Source organism: Sardina pilchardus, chromosome 12 (assembly GCF_963854185.1).
Source record: "Sardina pilchardus chromosome 12, fSarPil1.1, whole genome shotgun sequence".
NCBI classification, from domain to species: domain Eukaryota; kingdom Metazoa; phylum Chordata; class Actinopteri; order Clupeiformes; family Clupeidae; genus Sardina; species Sardina pilchardus.
The window spans coordinates 12,571,883-12,591,548 of NC_085005.1; the positions used below are offsets into that span (position 1 = coordinate 12,571,883).

A 19,666-nucleotide genomic window follows, 5' to 3' on the forward strand; every position below is an offset into this window, starting at 1 on the left:
CTGCTCTAAGGATGTTGTCGATGGTTTGTTTCCTTTCCCATGTCTAGCTACAGTTTCTTTTATTGAGGGGGATTTCTTGCTTTTGATTCTTGAAATCAAATCTGAGCTTTCACTTCTGGCAGAGATCAATCGCCCAGTTAGCCATCCTGGTCAGTTCTTGGGTTGCTACTCATATTTTGGCTGCCAGACATAGAGTGGTGTGATTTTGTGTGGATTTGTCCTGTGTACTTGTCATGTTCATAGGTTGCACCTTTGTAAGTCTTCGGGTTATGGGTTTGTGCAAAGCTCTAATACTTGTGAAACATGGGTGGTGGTGTGCATTCCTTACATCTGAATTCAGAGAGTGCAACCTGAGACCATCATAGCGTGGCTCTGTTGCACAGGTTTACAGAGATGATGCATATCTGAATTGTATCAAGCTTGCTTAATGGAGACAGGAGTGATATGAAGCATGAAATTACCATGTGGAATAACATGATAATGCTTCCTCAGCATGGGGTCATGTTTTATATTTTAGATACATGCATCGCATTTCCAAATGAGCGAGAGACCAATTAAGCTTCCTTATCAACAGCAATTGCTACAGATATGCCATAATGAAGACCAGTGAGTAGTAGGGTGAACTATTTGCTTAAGCCTGCTGTGATTGATTATGGCTATGCTAAGAGGAATGTGCAAACCCTTGGAAATGAGTAATCTCGGTCTGTTGGTTGCTGGCCTGCTGTTGAACTGGGGGATGGGAGGGGTGGAGATGTGATGGGGTGGAGTGGGGTAGGGTGGGTTAGGGCGGGGTGTGTTATTCTTGTCAGTCATACTCTGTAATCTGCTATGGAATTATGTATGCATGCGTGCTCTGTCTTCCATTTATTTATTTCTTTATCTTGCTCTCACTCTCCATAGCTCTCACTTTTCAGATGTTCTCAGTCAGGGATTCATCTCTCTAATGGAGAGGCATGCATTACAAGGTGTCAGTTTATATGACGTGTTTATGAAGAGTTCTTCTACTGTCACCGTATAGTTATGTTTGTGTGTGTGTGTGTGTGTGTGTGTGTGTGTGTGTGTGTGTGTGTGTGTGTGTGTGTGTGTGTGTGTGTTTGTGAGTGAGTCTCTGTCAGAGGAAGTGAATCAGTTCTAGTATATGTAGAATAACTAGGGCATGATGACGCATGGCACTGCTCTACAAACTTCACTTCTCACAAACCCTCAGCTGTTATGTTGGGCACCCAGAGTAGATGAATGAACTGCAGATATTTCTTACAGTAGTTGTTATTTATAGTATTGCCAGACAGTGCTGCTTTTAAGAGTTTTTATTCATCAGGGGAGACAGCAGCTGGCTTTGAGTGTCTCTCAGGATCATGTGAGCTTTATTAGCAATCAAGGAATTAGTTGATAAAGCTACTGAAGGTGTGTGTGTGTGTGTGTGTGTGTGTGTGTGTGTGTGTGTGTGTGTGTGTGTGTGTGTGTGTGTGTGTGTGTGTGTGTGTGTGTGTGTGTGTGTGTGTGTGTGTGTGTGTGTGTGTGTGTGTGTGTGTGGAGTATTTGTAAAGTTGTATATGAAGTCTTTCAACAACTGCAAGTCTTATTACCAAACAAAGCCCAAATGAGAATTCTTGAGGTAAGCGAACATTCGGAAAGTGTGCCATCTACAGTATGGCGTTTTTGACATCAAATACTTCATTTCACATCTGAAGCGTTCGTGTTCATTGTTCATTGTGTGAACCTTCATGTTACCATTGTTATTTTTCCGGAGTAACATAACACTGTGCGACTGGCTCCACTACTTTTCATCTCGTGGTATGGTCTCTTAATAAACATTTTGGAAAACTATGCTAAACAAATTACACCATGGACCTGTGACTTTCTGTTGCATGAGACAAGCAAACAACCTTGTCTGGATAAGAAATTTGTTGGGAATCTAAGGAAACACAGTGGGCAAGAGCCATATAGAGGAAAGGATCGGAAAAGAGCTTTTCGTGATATTTTACTCAACTGGTACTACAGTATGTTCGTGTTAGAACAGAATACCTATCAGAAGCTGCACACGACATTGTGGCCCTCTGCACATTCTGATATCAGTCATAATTTCCTGGATGCCACTACCAGATGAGTTATGCTTCAGTCCTAAACTGAGCTGAAGCTGCACTATAAACGATACCCAACTGACTTATTAGCCAAACTGAAAACTGGTCCAAATTGACTTTATTTCTCTGCATTCACATCCTTCAGTGTGAGTGGCTCTGTTCATTATTCTACTATCTGTGTGGAAGACTACCAATGTGAAAAATCTTTTCAGCCATCAGAGGCTCTGACCACAAATAAAAATTTCATGCGGAAGCCCTCTGCCCACTGAAAGAACATGCCTCAGCATTTTTTCGCTACACTTGTCCGTGAGATTAAGTGCTCTTGACATCAGCATCACCAATCAGTAGGTCTCTCACCTCAATGTCTTTTAAATCTGTCAGATGGGGAAATCAATGGCCAGAGTCTGAGGTCAGCTGATGAAAAATGCCAACAAACAATGTAAATACCTGTTACAGACAGATTCAATTGGATTCGATTTCATATCACATCTCAAAGTTCCGTTTACATTTACGTTTACATTTATTCATGTAGTAGCAGATGCTTTTAGCCAAAGTGACTTGCTGCAAGAGTGCAGAGGAGACCTTAACTAGGAACTACCACTGCACCTATCAATACAATTAGAGGATAGGAGTGCCGATATTATAGTATAAGTGCCGTGTGTGTTGATGATACCCAGTACAGTAATTTCCCGCATATGATCCGCATTGTGTTTAATATAATATTTTATGGAAGTTAAAAGAAACAAAACCATATGAACACTATTAACTGCCCCCTGTATTAATCTAGCTGAAGAAATTTAGCAAAATCAGTGTATTAGCCTGGAGTCCCTGGAGCACCTCGGTCCGGCCCAAATCAGGCCCAAATCAGGCCCAAATCAGGCCCTGTACTGGTCCAGTCCAGATCTGGTTAGTTGCTGTGTCCAGCTGTGGCCTGCACTGAGACAGAGACAACAGTGGCCTTTTGAGATTGGTCTGTTGGGGTAGTCCAGCTGTCTCTGGTAGGTATCCACTCCAAGAGGCAGAGGAGAGGGGCACGGTTCAAATCAAGCTGTGCCACTTTAACAGACACAAAGAGTGGACGGTGGGTAGGTGGGGAGTGAGAAATGGAGTCTGAGGAGTGAGTGATCTCCAGCAAGTTTAGTGGGGCTGGGGCTGGGCTGGGGCTGAGATGAGATGAGCAGATAGATCTCCAGCAAGTTTAGTGGCTGGGCTGGGGATGGGGCTGGGGCTGGGGCTGGGGCTGAGATGAGCAGATAGATCAGGCAGGGAGAAGCAAGCAGGGAGAGTGGCGAGTATATCCGCTCTGGTCTTGATACAGCAGTACAGTAGTGATGGAGAGAGGGAGAGTAGCCTATCGTGTGTGCGTGTGCGCGTGTGAGAGAGTGTGAGAGAGTGTGTGTGTGAGAGAGAGAGAGAGTGTGTGTGTGTGTGTGTGTCTGTGAGAGAGAGAGAGAGAGAGAGAGAGAGAGAGAGAGAGGGATTGGATGAGAACGGAAGACTTACAGTGATGGAGGGTGACTGCTTGGTGCCCGGCTGGCTGGGAGGAGGAGGGGTCAGTGAGTTGTCCTTCTGATGCCAGCAGCTCTCTACTACTCTAGCCTCCGGGCCTCCCTTACATCACACCCCCATCGGCCTTTAGTATGCTGCTCAGGGCTACTCACCCCCCCGCACACACACACACACACACACACACACACACACTCCCCTTACCCCCCGCCCCCCACTCCACACACTTCTTTCTGCTTGATTTGTCCATGAAAAGACCACCCTCAGACTCAGACCCTTCTCAGACACCGCAGTTGACATTTGCTGGACAGAAGTTCTACCCCGTAACCATGCAACAATGGAAGACACTGAATATATTTGGATTTAAGCTATGAAAATAATGAACCTATTTTGCATAGTGATGCAAAATACTGACAACAACAGGATACTCTTATCCATGTACATAACCATTAGATAACCATTCATGTGTAGAAAACGGCATAAATGCTCGAACCACTACTGTATGTACCAGTCACGGCATTTGTAAAAGATGGAAATGGCCAGTATATATAAAAATCAGCTTAACCCATTAAACGACTCAGGGAACGTTATGGAGGATAAACCTCGGAAGCTTTCATCACACTGACCTCCAATAAAAACCCATGTTGATCTTGGAACAGAGAAACATGCATGTTGATGCCATTTTTCATTGTCATTTACATATTTTTGCATACTGTCACATGTAGCTAGAGTTTTCCATAATGTCGTTTCTTTCCTCCCCGCTGGCAGGTTGCTCTCTGAATAACACCTGGGGCCACACCTGGGGCCACACCTGAAGCGCTCCGTTCTCCGCACGTAAAAATCGTTTGAGAAGACATATAAATGTACGCGCCACTATCACATCTGTGTAGCCGGTCCCATTGACGAGAGTTGACGATGATCGCTGCAGCAGACATGACATGGACGGAACGCTTCAGTTACGTTTCCCGGTGTAGCCTCCCTGTAACAGTGTATGAGCTCTCATGCCCCACAGACCTTAAGACCTCTGTCCTCTCGACCTATCAGATTGCACCAGGAGGACCATAGCCATAGTGTTCTGTAGTTCCACACCGCGTCCCACTGTTCCGAGGCGTCCTCCTGAGCTCCACGTGGTGGTGTTGGTGGTGGTGGAGGTGGTGGTGGTGGTGGTGGTGGTGGTGTGGTGGAGGCAGCGCTGCAGGGGAGTGTTTCTGTATGTAGGTCACAGGGCGTGCTGGGCAGGAGCAGGAGCTGGAGCTGGAGCAGACAGATGCATGCAGGGCCCTGAGTCACAGGCACAGGCACAGTCGCAACCCCACAGTGACAACACAACCCTCCTCCCCCCTCATGCCAGCCACCCCCTCCTTCCCTCCGGTTTGCAAAAAGTGCAGAATCATTCCTTCCTGTGCATGCGTGTGTACGTGTGTGTGTGTGTGTGTGTGCATGTGTTTGCATGTGTGTGTGTGTGTGTGTGTGTGTGTGTGTCTGCGCGCATGTGTTCAACTGTCTGTGAGGCAGGTGTGATGTGTGTGTGAGGCGGGTGTGATGTGTCTCTATCTTAGTTTTGTGTTTTTATCCAGGCACAAGCACAATACAAAATTATTTCAGTTGAACATTTTCAGGGTGTGTGTGTGTTTCAATTTCTTTAGAAGAACATTTATCTAAACTCACAAAAAGTAATTTCCCTTTCAATCATACAGTACCATATACTGTAGACTTTAATTAAAGTGTCCTGCATCCTCTTTTGTTTTGGAAAGAATGCATTCCATCATATTGCGCACTGCCTATGTCTACTTCAGAATGTCTGGCTACTGTTATGTTTTTAGGAGGCTTGTCTGAGTGCTTATTGTGATAGGCCTCCTACAAAACCTCAGATTGAGATTTTTGTCATGAGTTGTGTGTTGGGGGATGGATATTCATGGCATTGACAGTTCTGACACGACTTTGTCTCAGTTCGGAAATCTGTTTTTCAGAAAATGTCCTGTCAACTTCTGAGCTTCTGATATGACTGTGATACAGATCTCACACATTTGATGATGATTAGGTATGATTGTGATCAAAAAGTCGGTCTGCGCTTCGTTTTACTTCGCCCCATTCATGACGTCTTGGCAGCTTTTATGCTCTTGTGCGCCGTGCACTCTTGTGTGTTTCTGATATCAATTCCTCCCACTCCTTCTCGCTCCCATCCTTTAATTCACTCATTTCAAGTTCATTCAAATCTGTTCAGTTGATTTGGTTCAGTTCAGTTAAGCTTTATTACTGTGAACATACCACAATACTGCATTACCAAAGCACAGGTGGCAAAAACATATACTGTATAAGTATATTTAAGTATTATATTAAAAAAAAACATATCTTGTAATTGAAACAACTAGTCAGTCAAGCAAGTACATTATCAACAAAAACTCAACAGTAATCTCTATGCGAGTACTGCACATCGTAAAATGTAAATATCAAAAACTTAAATAAAGTCATTAAAAAAATAAATGAAAATGTCCTTTATCCTCACGTGTCTAGTTCCCCTGTCTTCTGCATACTTCTTCAACATTGCATTTCCTTGCCATCCTCTACACTCTCCCTCTCTTTCTCTCACACAGTCCTTCTATTCTAACGGTACTGTGTTCCCTCCTGCTGCAGGTGAACTTTGTGGTGTGTCAGCTGTTTGCGCTGCTCACGGCCTTCTGGTTCCGCCTGTACCTGCACCCCAGTAAGACCAGCCCCTTCATCCGCCATGTGGTGGCCACCTTGCTGGGACTCTACTTCGCTCTCTTCTGCTTCGGCTGGTAAGCCCTCGTAAACGCACACAAGCGCGCACATTATTTATACACACACACACACACACACAGAGATACATATGCGCGCGCGCACACACACACACACACACACACACCGATACTGTACATATCCGCACACACACAAACACACACACACACACACACACACACGCACTTAGACACACAGATACTCATACATGCACACACACACACATACACAGAGAGATAGAGAGAGAGAGAAAGAGAGACATCCCCCCCCCCCCCCCAAATGCCAAATACACAGGTTTGCACACAGACACACACACCCACACGAGACAGTTAGAGAAATCCAGAGCCAGGATGAGGCAAGCAGGTCGATAGGCCCCTGATATTGATATGCAGTCCACTAGTATCATTTTCGCTTGTGAACAAGCCTGTTTTGGCTCGGGTCATTTGAGGTGTTTATGTGCAGCCAGACTGATCATCACAACTGGCGTATTGGAAAGTGGACAACTGAGAAACTCAATCTCAAAGAATCTTTTCTTGAAAAAAATAAAATAAATTCAAAATGCTCATTGATGAAGAAACACAATAGTGTACACGTCTGCCTTTTATCCTTTAAAAGGCAGACGTTTGTTGACTTGGTAACTGGACCAATGTGCTTTGCATTAAAAAATCTATACATTAGTCCCACATTTTAATTCACCGTTCATACCCGAAAAGAGCACTCTGCCGGAAAATTATGTACCTACCACCCAATAACATTTATAGCCCCGGGATGCGCCGTTTGTTGCCAGAGCCGAAGAGGACTAGTCAGCAGTGCCGTCAGCTGCTCAAGAGGGGGATTAATGGCATGGCATGGCAACCGTGGAACAGGCCTACGCAGTGGAACACGGCTTTTGTTTATGACAGCGGAGTGAGGACTTGCCGATATTTATGAAGCGTTAGACGCGTCAAGGTGATATGCTAGCCGCTCTTCCCAAGTTGGTATCAAGTGAAGCTACCGCACTCGTAAGACATGGCTTGCTAATGAGTTCTGGTCTCAATTACGCCAATCGATTAATTGAAGATGGCCATCTTAAGTTTGCCGCTAATTAGATGAGACCATTACGGTGTGCGTTTTGGTATGTGTGTATATTCAGTGTAATTGAAAATGTCTGTGTTCAATCACTGTGCAAAAGCACAGTTGTGTTCAGTTATATGTAATATAATACGGCTGTGGACTCTTCTCCAGCAGCCCACGGTCCAGCAGTAAAAGTCGAGTTGAGACCGTACTGCTGAGCCATGTCAATCCCTCCGAGGAGAAGCCCCGCTGGCTCCAGTCCCAGACAGACAGATAAGATCATAAACTGACCCGCTGACAAATATCTCCAGCATCCCCTCCTAATGGCTGTTGACTGATGGACAGACCCAGCCATGATCTGCTGTCCACTGTCCAGCTGCCCCGGTGTCTGCCCTGTCTGTCCTGGGCCGTGTTCAGCTGGAACCCTGATTGTGTTAATAATGCAGGAGACAGAGAGACAAGTCCGCCTAATAAAGTAGTACTGCACATGAGAGAGACAAGTCCGCCTAATAAAGTAGTACTGTACATGAGAGAGACAAGTCCGCCTAATAAAGTAGTACTTTACATGAGAGAGACAAGTCCGCCTGATAAAGTAGTACTACATGAGAGAGACAGGTCCGCCTAATAAAGTAGTACTGTACATGAGAGAGACAAGTCCGCCTGATAAAGTAGTACTGTACATGAGAGAGACAAGTCCGCCTGATAAAGTAGTACTGTACATGAGAGAGACAAGTGCGCCTGATAAAGTAGTACTGTACATGAGAGAGACAAGTCCGCCTAATAAAGTAGTACTGTACATGAGAGAGACAAGTCTGCCTAATGAAGTACTGTACATGGAGGAAGTAATATACTGATCACGAATGAATGTGATGGGATCTTGGAAAACCCAGTTTCACCATGATTCTGATACCATCCTTGATTCCTTGCAACATCCAGGATTTTGCGAAGGATGGTATCCAGGATGTTGCTAGGGGATGGTATCCGGGATGTTACTAGGATGGTATCAGAATTGGTATCAGAGTTGGTGAAATTTCACCAGAGAGGGTTGAAACGGAGCAGAAATCAAGGATTTCACCATGTGATGTTTGCCCAGATCCCACCACATAAGTAAACAAAACAGCTTATGTAGATATCTTGTTCACTGTCTTGTTCCACTAGCAGATATGCTACTGTTTGTTACGGACAATAATGCACTCCTATCTGAGCTGCAGTCTTTCTGTTGAAGAGGAAGAGTTGGCGGCTGTTCATCGCTGTTTATCAGGGGTCAGCTTCCTGACCATAACTGCTGAACTAATGTGATTGTGAGGAGGCTTCTGTACAACATGTCTGCCCAGAGGCAGAGTTTGTCCCATTCGTCGATAATTATATCTTCTCTGCCCTCACATTTCTGACTGTCAAGACTGCTGTGTGTGTGCGTGCGTGCGTGCGTGCGTGTGTGCGTGCATGCGTGCGTGTTTTTGCCCATGGATGCATACTTACATGCAGTCATTCTTTAATTTGCTTCTCTGTGCATGTGTACTGTACATACATGCTGTACATACATACAGTATATGCTTTGGTATAGTTTTAACCCATTAATATCCTCAGTGTAATTTAGAACACACAAGATCTCTTTTACAACACGTTATGTACTAACTGAGCTAAGTGCAAATCAGTTGACATTTGTAATTTTTTTCTTAACTAAAACCAAATAGGAAAATGTTTGACTCTGTGGGCCATAACTGCATTACATTTTTTACCATGCGAACAGATCACAGGAACATGTGTTTTTAGAAAAGCTGAAAAAAAATGAGTTACTCCACGTGACTAAAGGCTAAAAATAACATAAAAACAGAAATGGCTGTATCTATGATAAGTAATTTGATACCATTGAATTCCGGAGTAGTTGAATTTTAAGAATGTGTGTGTTATATTTAATATTTTAAACTCAACTTCACCAATTATTGCGAATATATGAGAATATGAACAGTTACAAAATGTCATGTTCCTCTTACTGGAAAAAAAACTATGGCTTTTCCTTAACATACTATTTTTAGTCTTTAGTCACATATGGGTTAATTTCATCCTTCAGTAGTTTCTCTGCATAGTCCCAGATGTTTGTGTATGTACAGTATGTATAGCCTGACGACGTCATACTCAATTCTTATCAGAATATGAGTCTGAAACTGCTCCATTCAGCTGCGATTATGGGGCGTGATTCAACCGATACAGTGCGGGGGGGGGGGGGGGATAGCTCTGCACTCATTGGATAGACCAAACCAAACAGAACAAGTTATTGGCTGTCAGTATCTGCGAAATCTAGGACAGAAATATGTAGCGGGGTAGGCTATGGAAAACATCCTCCTTCGTTTTTAAAAATAATTCCTTCAAACTGTATATGCAATGAACAGCTGGGGAAGTGTGTCGTTAACCCAACGAGCAAACAGACATTTTTAAACAAACGGGAACAACATCACCCAAACATGCTGTTTTAACTGGGTGAAAGTGAAACTGAAGTTTTCCCACATATCCTCGTTGGTCTAAGTGTTCAGAAATAGTTGTGCGAATCCGTGATAAAACCTCCGTTTCAATAGCTAAGATAAACGAAAGGCCAAACTGCATGAACAAATCATGCATTCATAGCCATAGCGTTTCTGTTGCAATCAAAATCAACCTAAGCGAACATGGTCTCACACCCAACTCGTTGAACGAGGACGCATGCAGCCGTGAACGTCACTGCTGTTCATCTGTCAATCATCACGTAAAGCCCGCCCTGTGAAATGTGATTGGTCCGAGCTGATCTGTATCTCGAATAGTAGCAGCTGAACGGAGCAGTGCCAGACCGAAGTTCCCTGCAGAAAAAGAATGGAGGCGGGGCTAAACTTCGGTCTGGCATCCAGGCTACAGTATGTATGTATTCAGTATGAAATTAAACTAAGGTCATGGCCTAATGCGGCTCCCTAGAGCGATTTGGACTGTGCATGAGCAGCACTGGAGGGAGGGCAGGAGAGAGGAGATTTTTAGGGACGTTGTCTGTTTTTGGTTCTCACATTTTCCTTGGATGACGGAGTGCCCATGATAAGGAACGATCTGACATTTGACTTCTTCTCTCTTCCTCTATTTGTCAGTATCTCTGTTTGTTTGTTTGTATGTCTGTCTGCCTTTCTATTTATTACCCTCATTCTCTGATGGGGGGGGGGGGGGGGGGGGGGGTATTGTAATCACGTCTTTTTTTCTATCTGTGTGTGTCAGGCCCCATAACTTCAAAGGTACTGGTACGATAATACTTCATGCAATTTACTGTATATAAGTCTGCTCTTGTTTTATAATCTGTTTCTTTCTATATTGTCAGGTATGCCTTGCACTTCCTTGTTCAGAGTGGGATCACCTATGGCATCATGATCCTCGCTGGAGTGGAGCACATTCACAAGTAAGCCCTGCACATTTTCAGCTATATGGTTATTTTCAGGAGCCTACTTTAGATATGTAAATTGGTTTCATTTAACAAGAGTGTAGTATAAGAAGAAGAGTGAGAATCACCAAAATACTATGAATACAGCAAGTGTGAACAGGTAGATAGACAGATGACAAAGTGTCACCCCAGTTGACCTGCTTTGGGAGTCAGATTGCAATTCTGTCAAAGCCAGGTGTTTTCACTCATTCTTTGGAGCCTTTTTGTTTCACTGTTGCCCAGTCGAGATAATGACCCAACCATAACAAGGGAGACTGAGAGAGAGACAGAAAGAGAGAGAAATAATAAAAAGAGGAAAAATAGAGACCAGACGGTGTGAGAAAGTAGAAAAGATGGGTAGATTGAAACCAAAGCTCCAGTGTAATTATCATGGGGTGGGGTGATGGGAGCAATGCAATATCACCTCTCCTCTCATGGATACATGGATACTACCTTGACCAGACATCAGACTATGAAGGCCCATGCGGCCTGCTCTGAACATACAGTGAATGTTTGTTTGGATTATTTATGTGTATCACACATGTTGAGGCTTCTGCGGTGCCGTGGGCCTAATTCAATACCCATGAAAGGTGCCTGCTTGATAACCCCAGTGAAAATGCTCTTGAAGGCTGTTCTGTTGGTGATGTTTTTTCGCCCACAAAGGTTGATTTGTTAGTGGTTTTTATTTTTGACAGTAGATAGGCTTGGTTGTGGATTGGCTGCTGTGTGAAAGATGAGAAGATGTGAAGATTGTATTTTCTCAAAACTGTTTCGACATTGACCACTAACATTAATAGGCCTATGTGTTATTATTGCATACAAACACGTTTTCATTATCATATACAGCTTGTCAGTTTGTCATACCACACATTAATTTAAACAGTTTTTTAACACTCTGAAGCACTGTGAAGCTGAATCATGACAAAACATTTTTTTACTAGAAATTACTGGAGATGTTAAAATCCAACACCGATAATCATCTAGTTTGCCATGGGCCTAGGTCAGAATTAACTAAGAATTAATGTTTGTTGGGAAATTAACTAGACACATTCCTGGACAGGCTAGGTTACTATTTTAGGAGGGACACAATACGGTTTGTCTGGTGAGTTTACCTTTAAAATTGTAAAGAGACTGAATGTGAAACTGAAACGTAAACATGGCACACAGTTTCACACGGAACGATTAAGTGAACGGACCACAATAGGAGCTTGCAAGAAATGCGTGAGTGTTTATGTTTAGCATCTACATGTTGCTGTAGCCTACGGAATTAAGCTGAAGTCATATCAGTAGGCTAGGTTTTTTTTTTTATACAACTGTGGTTGTCTTTAAGGTTATCTTTACCGAAATTGCTGTAGACAGTGGCGCCTGATTTGAAAACCCAGTTTTTGGCATGGAAAGGGTGTGCCGGGAAATGTAGGATTTTGAGGAGTTGGAACTTGGAAGTGGACGCAAGTCTGTTCTTTCTGAGAACGAAACGAAACTGGTTCAAAGCGTCTTCTTCACTACTCTTCACTGAAGTCACATGGAGTGACTGTCCATTCATTTTACTGTCTGCATTTTTCTTGGATTAAAATAGGAAGGTAGGCTATGTTAATTTATTATCATACTGTAGGCTAGTATATCGACATTAAGTGTCCCTTACTGCTTCTCACACAAGCTAGCGCGCACGAAACTGGTTCAAAGCGTCGCATGGAGTGTCTGTCCAATAATGTTACTGTCTGCATCTTTCTTGAATTAAAAAAGTAAGGCTGTGTTAATTTATGAGCATAGCCTATATTTGTATTAGCCTAGGTCATTTTTTCATTGGGAATCTGAATTTGAAAGTGAAAGTAGGCCTATAAATGGAACTTTCATGGTCTAACCCTCCAACTTTTAACCTGAACTGTTAATAGCCTAGTGTTAAAGGGATATTCCGCCATTTTTGGAAATACGCTCATTTTCCACCTCCCCTCGAGCAAAATAATCGATATTTACCTTGCTCCCGTTCATCCAGCCATTCTGTGAGTCTGGCTATACAACTTTTAGCTTCAGCCTAGCATAGATCATTGATTCGGATTAGACCATTAGCTTCTCGCCTGCTAGCTTCATGTTTAAAAGTGACTAAGATTTCTGGTAATTTTCCCATTTAAAACGTGTCTCCTCTCAAGTTAGAAAGTGCAATAAGACCAACTGAAAATTAAACCTGGCGTTTTTCTAGGCTGATTTGACATGGAACTACACTCTCATCTGGCGTAATAATCAAGGCAACTTGCAAACGTACCATAGGCGCAGTGATATCGTATGCAGCATCTGAAAATAGTCCCCATAGACAACAAGCAGTAGTAGTGCCAGTAGTTTGCAAGTTGCCTTGATTATTACGCCAGATGAGAGTGTAGTTCCATGTCAAATCAGCCTAGAAAAACGCCAGGTTTCATTTTCAGTTGGTCTTATTGCACTTTCTAACTTGAGAGGAGACACGTTTTAAATGGGAAAATTACCAGAAATCTTAGTCACTTTTAAACATGAAGCTAGCAGGCGAGAAGCTAATGGTCTAATCCGATTCAATGATCTATGCTAGGCTGAAGCTAAAAGTTGTATCGCCAGACTCACAGAATGGCTGGATGAACGGGAATAAGGTAAATATCGATTGTTTTGCTCGAGGGGAGGTGGAAAATGAGCGTATTTCCAAAAATGGCGGAATATCCCTTTAAGTAGACTAGGCTACTACAGTCATGTGTGTCCTGTAAGTAGGATATTTAATTGATTCAGTTGAATCATGTTGTGGGAATTACCTAGCTATTCTACTGGACGCCCTGCAAAAATACAATGGAATTTGGACAATACGATTAGATTCAATTTTATTGCCATTGTGCAGATAAGCCTACCTGTACAGGTCTTGTAGCCTATAGTTGTCTAGTGATGTGGTCTTTTCTGCATAAAGAAGTACATCTCTACTGACGAACAAGCTTGGGAGAGTAGGCCTATCGTGTATCTAAACATGTCATTTAGCAGAACTGATGTTTGGTTTTCCACAGGTGCTGCTGGACCCACTCTAGGCTATAGTAAGGCCTCGTGAGAACTATGATAAGTCTGCTGAGTGATGTTAACCCCGAATGGGATTTGTGCCTAGCTGTGGCTGTGGTTGGATTTACCATTATTGCTAATGCTTACAGGGTCTGGAAGAGTAAGTCAGACTTGTTCTGGTATGATATGGACTATAAACATACTCAATATGTATAGCATTGTATGCCTATTAGCATGTGTTATAGTGTCATTTCCAGCTGAATATACAATAGCTCCCATGTTGAAAATATGCTCAACATAATTACATATTATGCCATTTAATTACAATTAATTGAAACGCACATGTTGGCTGATGACTTTCAAGGTAAATCCAGGTTTTTAATATTTTGGCTTACATTGTGAATTTCTATAGGGACACATGTGCCATCTCCACCTCCATCTCCACCAGACTCTCCCTCAAAGTTAACATCAGCCCTTTCACCCATGTCCAGCCACCCCGCTGAAATGGAGGAGAGCCAGAGTTCCACAAAAGACCAACAGAACTCTGTAAAGCCAGACAAATATAAGGACATAAGGGAGCGTGCACAGGCAGCCATAGACAGCATCCCCTTGTGGGCTAAGGAGGATAAGTATCTTGGCCAATCAAAGCTAAAGCTTAAACCCCGACGCCAACACACAGACAAAGGTCACCAAGTTATCAATACGGCCGTGGAGAGCATGCTTGAAGATGTGTTGAAGGAGCTCTTAAGTAGACTGCAAGTCAAGTACACAGCTGAAGATATGAAGAAACTAAACACAAATCTCCGGACTTTATTCACAAAACCTGAAGAAAAAACCCTTAGGGAAACCATGGTGGTTGACCTCGGTCACAAGGTGCCTGATTTCAGTAGACAGGTGTTTGGTATTTTCTGTAACATTCTGATTCAAAGCATTGCTGACTACATGGAGGACTCCATCAAATATATCCATAATAGTTCCCGTAAGCGCCTATCCAAGCGTGTGAATGAAATCACTGAGCTCATGAACCAGTATGAGGTTTATGTGGATGCTGTAGCACGGGATGAGTGGATACAGATTGGGAACAGAAATAACCAAGTTTATAGCAAATCAGAGGACCGAAAGAGGGTTTATGAGGTGATGAGAGATATGGTTAAAGGAGATTTGAAGAACATCTTGGGTTATTTGACAAAGATTCTTGGAAAAAGCAAGATAGCCTATCAGAATGACCTTGATATCTCCTATTACTGGTCTTAACTGGGATCCCTTGGCAGGAGAGGACACTATAACAATATGATTTAAAACGTAATCTTGATGCCTATACAGTATTTTTCTCCTTATTTCTACTTTTCAAATTTTCATAAATGATAATACTGTTATTTTTCTGTTGTTATTTGTGATTCTCAATTGTAAATGCCTTTGGTGTTACTGTTGTCATTATGTTCATCATTTGTATAATATTTTGTTATTATTGCATGCACACATGCCCAATAAATAAATGGTTGACTGTGTGTGTCTGGATCCACTGAAGTTGTAATAGCTTAGCTTATATTGTTCATGAACATGGATATTTCATCATGAGCGACTTCAAGCTGACCTGTTGGACGTAGCCGACGTACCTGACTGTAAGACTGCAGGATTTTAGTTTAGATACCGAACACATTACAGTACTTCTGTGTTGGTGCTGTTTGACAAGAACCCAATGACCAATTCATTTCCTACCGAACCATCAGTTTTATTCTTACAATGGAGTGATTGGCCTGTATGCACTGAAGCTTATGGGTCTGTGTCTGTGCTACTTCCATAACTCTGGGGTGTTTCCCCAACCCATAGTTGCTAACCTGTCAGCAACTTAGTTGGTTGGCAATGGGTAATTGCATAGCAGCCAACAGATGGTTTTGGGAAACACACCCCTGGTCGTTTACACTCAGGGGCCTGCACCTTGTGTGACCTATAGGTTTCACTCAGGGGTGTTAACTACGGCTCTAGTTAAAGGGATTTGGGGATTTGGGTGGCGGTTGTGATCCGTGCCTGTAAGCTCATTATCTATAAAGTAAAAGTAGTCCTTAACCACATGTGAGCCCTCATGCACACACACACACACACACTTAATGCCATTATTGCACACCCAAACTCGCACATAGATGCGTGTCCATACATTCAGGTAATACCCACCACTACAGTGAAGGGCATGTCACTAGTCTATGGTAAAATGTGCTTCAAGTGTGTCTCTCCTCAGCTCCATGTCTCTTCCTCAAGTAGCTTTGGGACCTGCTACTGCATGAAGCATGGATTTAGATAGATGATATATAATTCTTCAACAATTCTTCAACAGTGAAGTTATTGGTTAAGCTCTGGGGTCCTGTTATTGGAAGAAGGGCTATTGCATATGCATGGACTTGAGTTCAGGAAGTGATCTGATGATAAATTGAAGTGAATTGCTAATGTTGGTGCTACCGTTATGACAAGTGAATAAATCCACATTAAAGATCCCTGAACTCTGTGTTCACAGGTACTGCCTGGTGGTTGCCCTGGGCTACCTCAGTTTCTGCCAGATCACACGTGTCTATGTCTTTGATTATGGGATGTACTCAGCAGATTTCACAGGGTAGGATTTTTTTGTACTATTGTGTCTGTGTCAGTGTGGGAGAGAGAGGTGGGTGTGGGTGTTCCTGATATTGGTGGGTGTCTATGGGAAAATAATTGGATGTGCATGTTGTGCTGACCTGTTGTCATAGTTATTATAAACAAATAAATCTGTTTATCCATTTGCCTGCCTTTCTTCCTCGATCTCTCAGGCCCATGATGGTCATCACACAGAAGATCACAAGTCTGGCATTTGAGATCCATGATGGTAAGGCATCACATCCATACAACTACAGTAGTTGCCAGGCATTTGAGATCCATGAGGATAAGGCATCACATCCACATCCCTATTAGTTGTCAGATTGAGTGGAGGAGTGATGTCTCTGATTGACTGCTTAATTCAAGTTATTAGGTATCAAGGTGTGTGTGTGCGTGCGCGTGTGCGCGTGCGCGTACCACATCTACAAGTAACAGGTACACTCTACCACAATCCTTTCATCCTAAGTGGATATAATCAGTTGTTCTGCTCCGGCCATTAACCTATCTGACTGGTAACAAGGTAGCACTTAAGTCACTGTCAGAACGAATGCACATGTCTCGCATAGTGTTGCACCAGTGTTGCTTTATAATGATGGTGAAATTTATATTTTGAACAACTAGGTGTTACAGTTATTGAGCTTTGACTCATTTGCCTAAATACTATGCCAGTTAGTTCAAACCTGATGGGATGTCCAAGCCAATCCACTGAAAAGCAACACCAAAACTAATTCAACTTCATTCCCAAATAATTCACTAGTGACTGACTGGACATTGGAGTGTGGACTTATGTTTGTTATAGCTGTATCAGCCAAGATTACATCATGCCCTTTCAGTAGTTATTTGCCTGTAGCAAGGAAGGATCAAATCACAATCCTCTTGAAATGCAGCATTTTAACTTGGGGGAAAGAATGCTAGCTGTGTGTTGTGCAGTGGGGCCGTGTTTGTGAACCGTTTGGGTGAGGTTCATTATAAGTGCTTGTCTGGCGTGGCCCTTCTCCAAGAGCATTAAGTGAAACGTGAGATGATTAGGATCCTAATCTCATTATCGCCGTAATGGCCTCCATAAACATTAAGAAATTATTTCTTTCATTTACCTCTTGCAACCTTCACACACACACACACACACACACATGGACCTAGAGACACAAATACACAACATGCCAATTTGCATTGCATGAGATTGCATGACATTGCATGACTTTTGTGCTCATCTACACATTCATGAATTCAAAAGTAGTATACTCTTCCAACATACTCACAGAAACAAACATGGATGTATGCATGCATACATACTATATGCATAAACATTCACACATAAACAACATTCACACTTTGGTGGTCTGTATGTGTGGAGGGTTGAAAGGCTGTGTTATGAAGTGGTTGGATGTGAATGCCCATAGGTGATCTTGGCCCTTCGCATTTGTCACGCTCCATTGGGTGTTATCAGAGACAGAGAGACCGCTCGGGTTCTGACCAATCTTGGACATATGCAGTATAGTGCCTAGGGAATTGTCATCAATAATACTTCAGGTGGTGGCCTGTGAATGTCTTTAATGAAGCTGGTTTATTGTGGTGTCACTGACCTGCCTACACCTGCTTACATATAGAGAAAGCTCCATAAAAACTGGAGATTTGCTCTCAGGCTAAAATGTCAGTTTGGGTCAATATTTTTTGTTAGTGCAAGAATCTCAATCCTAAATATATGGGAGTGATATATCCCCCTCTTAAACTCTTTCTAACCTAGTTGAAGAACATAATGCAGTCTTTTTTTTACTCAGGTTATGAAATACAAATGGACTGTTAGCTTGGGTTTTATTGTAAAGCTTGAACAGCACTGGGACCCACAGGCACATAAACACCACCTATCACCCTCTGTGTTTAAGTGTCATAAATACACTCTTAAAGGCACAGCGCCTCAGCAGTATTTATTGCCTCTTTCATGCACTCCTTCACATTCTCCAGCTCTTTTAGGAGCACCGTGGTGTTAAGAGTCGTCAGGCATGTTTTGGGGAGCCTGAATGACACCTCTTTCTGTCTGTCCTCTCTTCTCTATCTATTCATAGGGATGGCACGCAAAGAGGAGCAGCTCACCCCGAATCAGAAGGTGCTGGCTATCAGGTAGAGATGAAGGAAACGGGCACTAGTGGGCAGTCAGGACAGATTAAACCCGGTTTTATGTGGGCGTTGCCATTATGTATTCCATCCTGGTTTCATCCAGGTGTCTGGGTGTTCCTTCTCTGTATATGACTTATTTCTTAAAACCATTGTAACACTTGTGCTGTGTTTTATGAAGATACTCACCTGACATGAAACAGAATGTTTTTATATACAGCTCTGGAAAAAATTATGTTATCCGATGGTTGCTGAGTAACATATGAACATACTGAGACCATTCACCAGAATATTTCTCTTTAAAGCAATAATAATAATTCTGCCCTTGAGGAATTTTGTATGGCAATTTAGCAACATATTTTTTTTATTGTCGTGATATCAGAACGGCAATATCTAAATCTGTAACACTTCTGGCATAGCACAGCTCTAATGTTCCATTCCAAACTTTCCTTGGGGCGCCTCGGCATTGTTCCCAGAACATTCCCAATCGCTTGGGCTCGGCTGGAATCCATTAGCTTAGCACCAAACATGCTGTGTGTGTGTGTGTGTGTGTGTGTGCGCGTGCTGCACTCTGCCTCTGCAGGAGAATGCCTAGCCTGCTGGAGTACTTCAGCTACAGCTGTAACTTCATGGGGATCCTGGCCGGGCCCACGTGCTCCTACAATGACTACATCGCCTTCATCGAGGGCGCGCCGGGCCGACACCGCCCACTGGAGTCCGGCCGCCAGACCAACCACGAGAAGGGCAGGCCGACCGAGCCCTCGCCAAACGTAAGGCCCAAACCTGAAATAGAATTTTGCCTGAATAGAAGAAGACCCAGGAGGGTTGAGACATTGCCTATCCTTTTTAAACATTAAATATGGGAGCTTAAAGCAGTGCTTCACTCAGACCTGAAATAGAACCTGCTCTGAAAATGAAGGCACACACGTGTGTGTGTGTGTGTGTGTGTGTGTGTGTGTGTGTGTGTGTGTGTGTGTGTGTGTGTGTGTGTGTGTGTGTGTGTGTGTGTGTGTGTGTGTGTGTGTGTGTGTGTGTGTGTGTGTGTGTGTGTGTGTGTGTGTGTGAGAGAGAGAGAGAGTAGACACCAAAGTGTGCAAGT

At 43.1% G+C, this 19,666-nt stretch overlaps 2 protein-coding genes across 3 annotated transcripts in view; both read left to right on the forward strand.

Annotated features, from left to right (window-relative positions):
• The window catches only part of mboat2b (membrane bound O-acyltransferase domain containing 2b), a 44,089-nt gene that overhangs the window by 19,369 nt on the left and 5,054 nt on the right, over positions 1-19,666 (forward strand). Inside the window, exons 2-7 of the mRNA XM_062551508.1 lie at positions 6,222-6,367; positions 10,732-10,809; positions 16,343-16,438; positions 16,629-16,684; positions 18,519-18,573; positions 19,151-19,337. Coding sequence (XP_062407492.1) covers positions 6,222-6,367; positions 10,732-10,809; positions 16,343-16,438; positions 16,629-16,684; positions 18,519-18,573; positions 19,151-19,337 — 618 coding nt within the window. The remainder of the gene's footprint in view (positions 1-6,221; positions 6,368-10,731; positions 10,810-16,342; positions 16,439-16,628; positions 16,685-18,518; positions 18,574-19,150; positions 19,338-19,666) is intronic.
• On the forward strand, positions 12,202-15,335 carry LOC134098458 (uncharacterized). 2 transcript variants are annotated; one of them, XM_062551510.1, is made up of 3 exons: positions 12,202-12,410; positions 13,845-14,012; positions 14,246-15,335. In XM_062551510.1, the coding sequence occupies exons 2-3, from the start codon at positions 13,973-13,975 to the stop codon at positions 15,085-15,087; spliced, it is 882 nt and encodes a 293-aa protein (XP_062407494.1). In that variant the 5' UTR covers positions 12,202-12,410; positions 13,845-13,972; the 3' UTR covers positions 15,088-15,335. The 2 variants fall into 2 exon arrangements, with proteins under 2 accessions (XP_062407494.1, XP_062407493.1); XM_062551509.1 differs by having other exon boundaries at positions 13,845-13,993.

Excerpts from the sequence above, each read along its gene's own strand:
- LOC134098458 (XM_062551509.1), top strand. The coding sequence starts at position 13,891 with ATGATAAGTCTGCTGAGTGATGTTAACCCCGAATGGGATTTGTGCCTA. Across the intron at positions 13,994-14,245 it reads TGCTTACAGGGTCTGGAAGA|GGACACATGTGCCATCTCCA; the intron begins GTAAGTCAGACT and ends GAATTTCTATAG.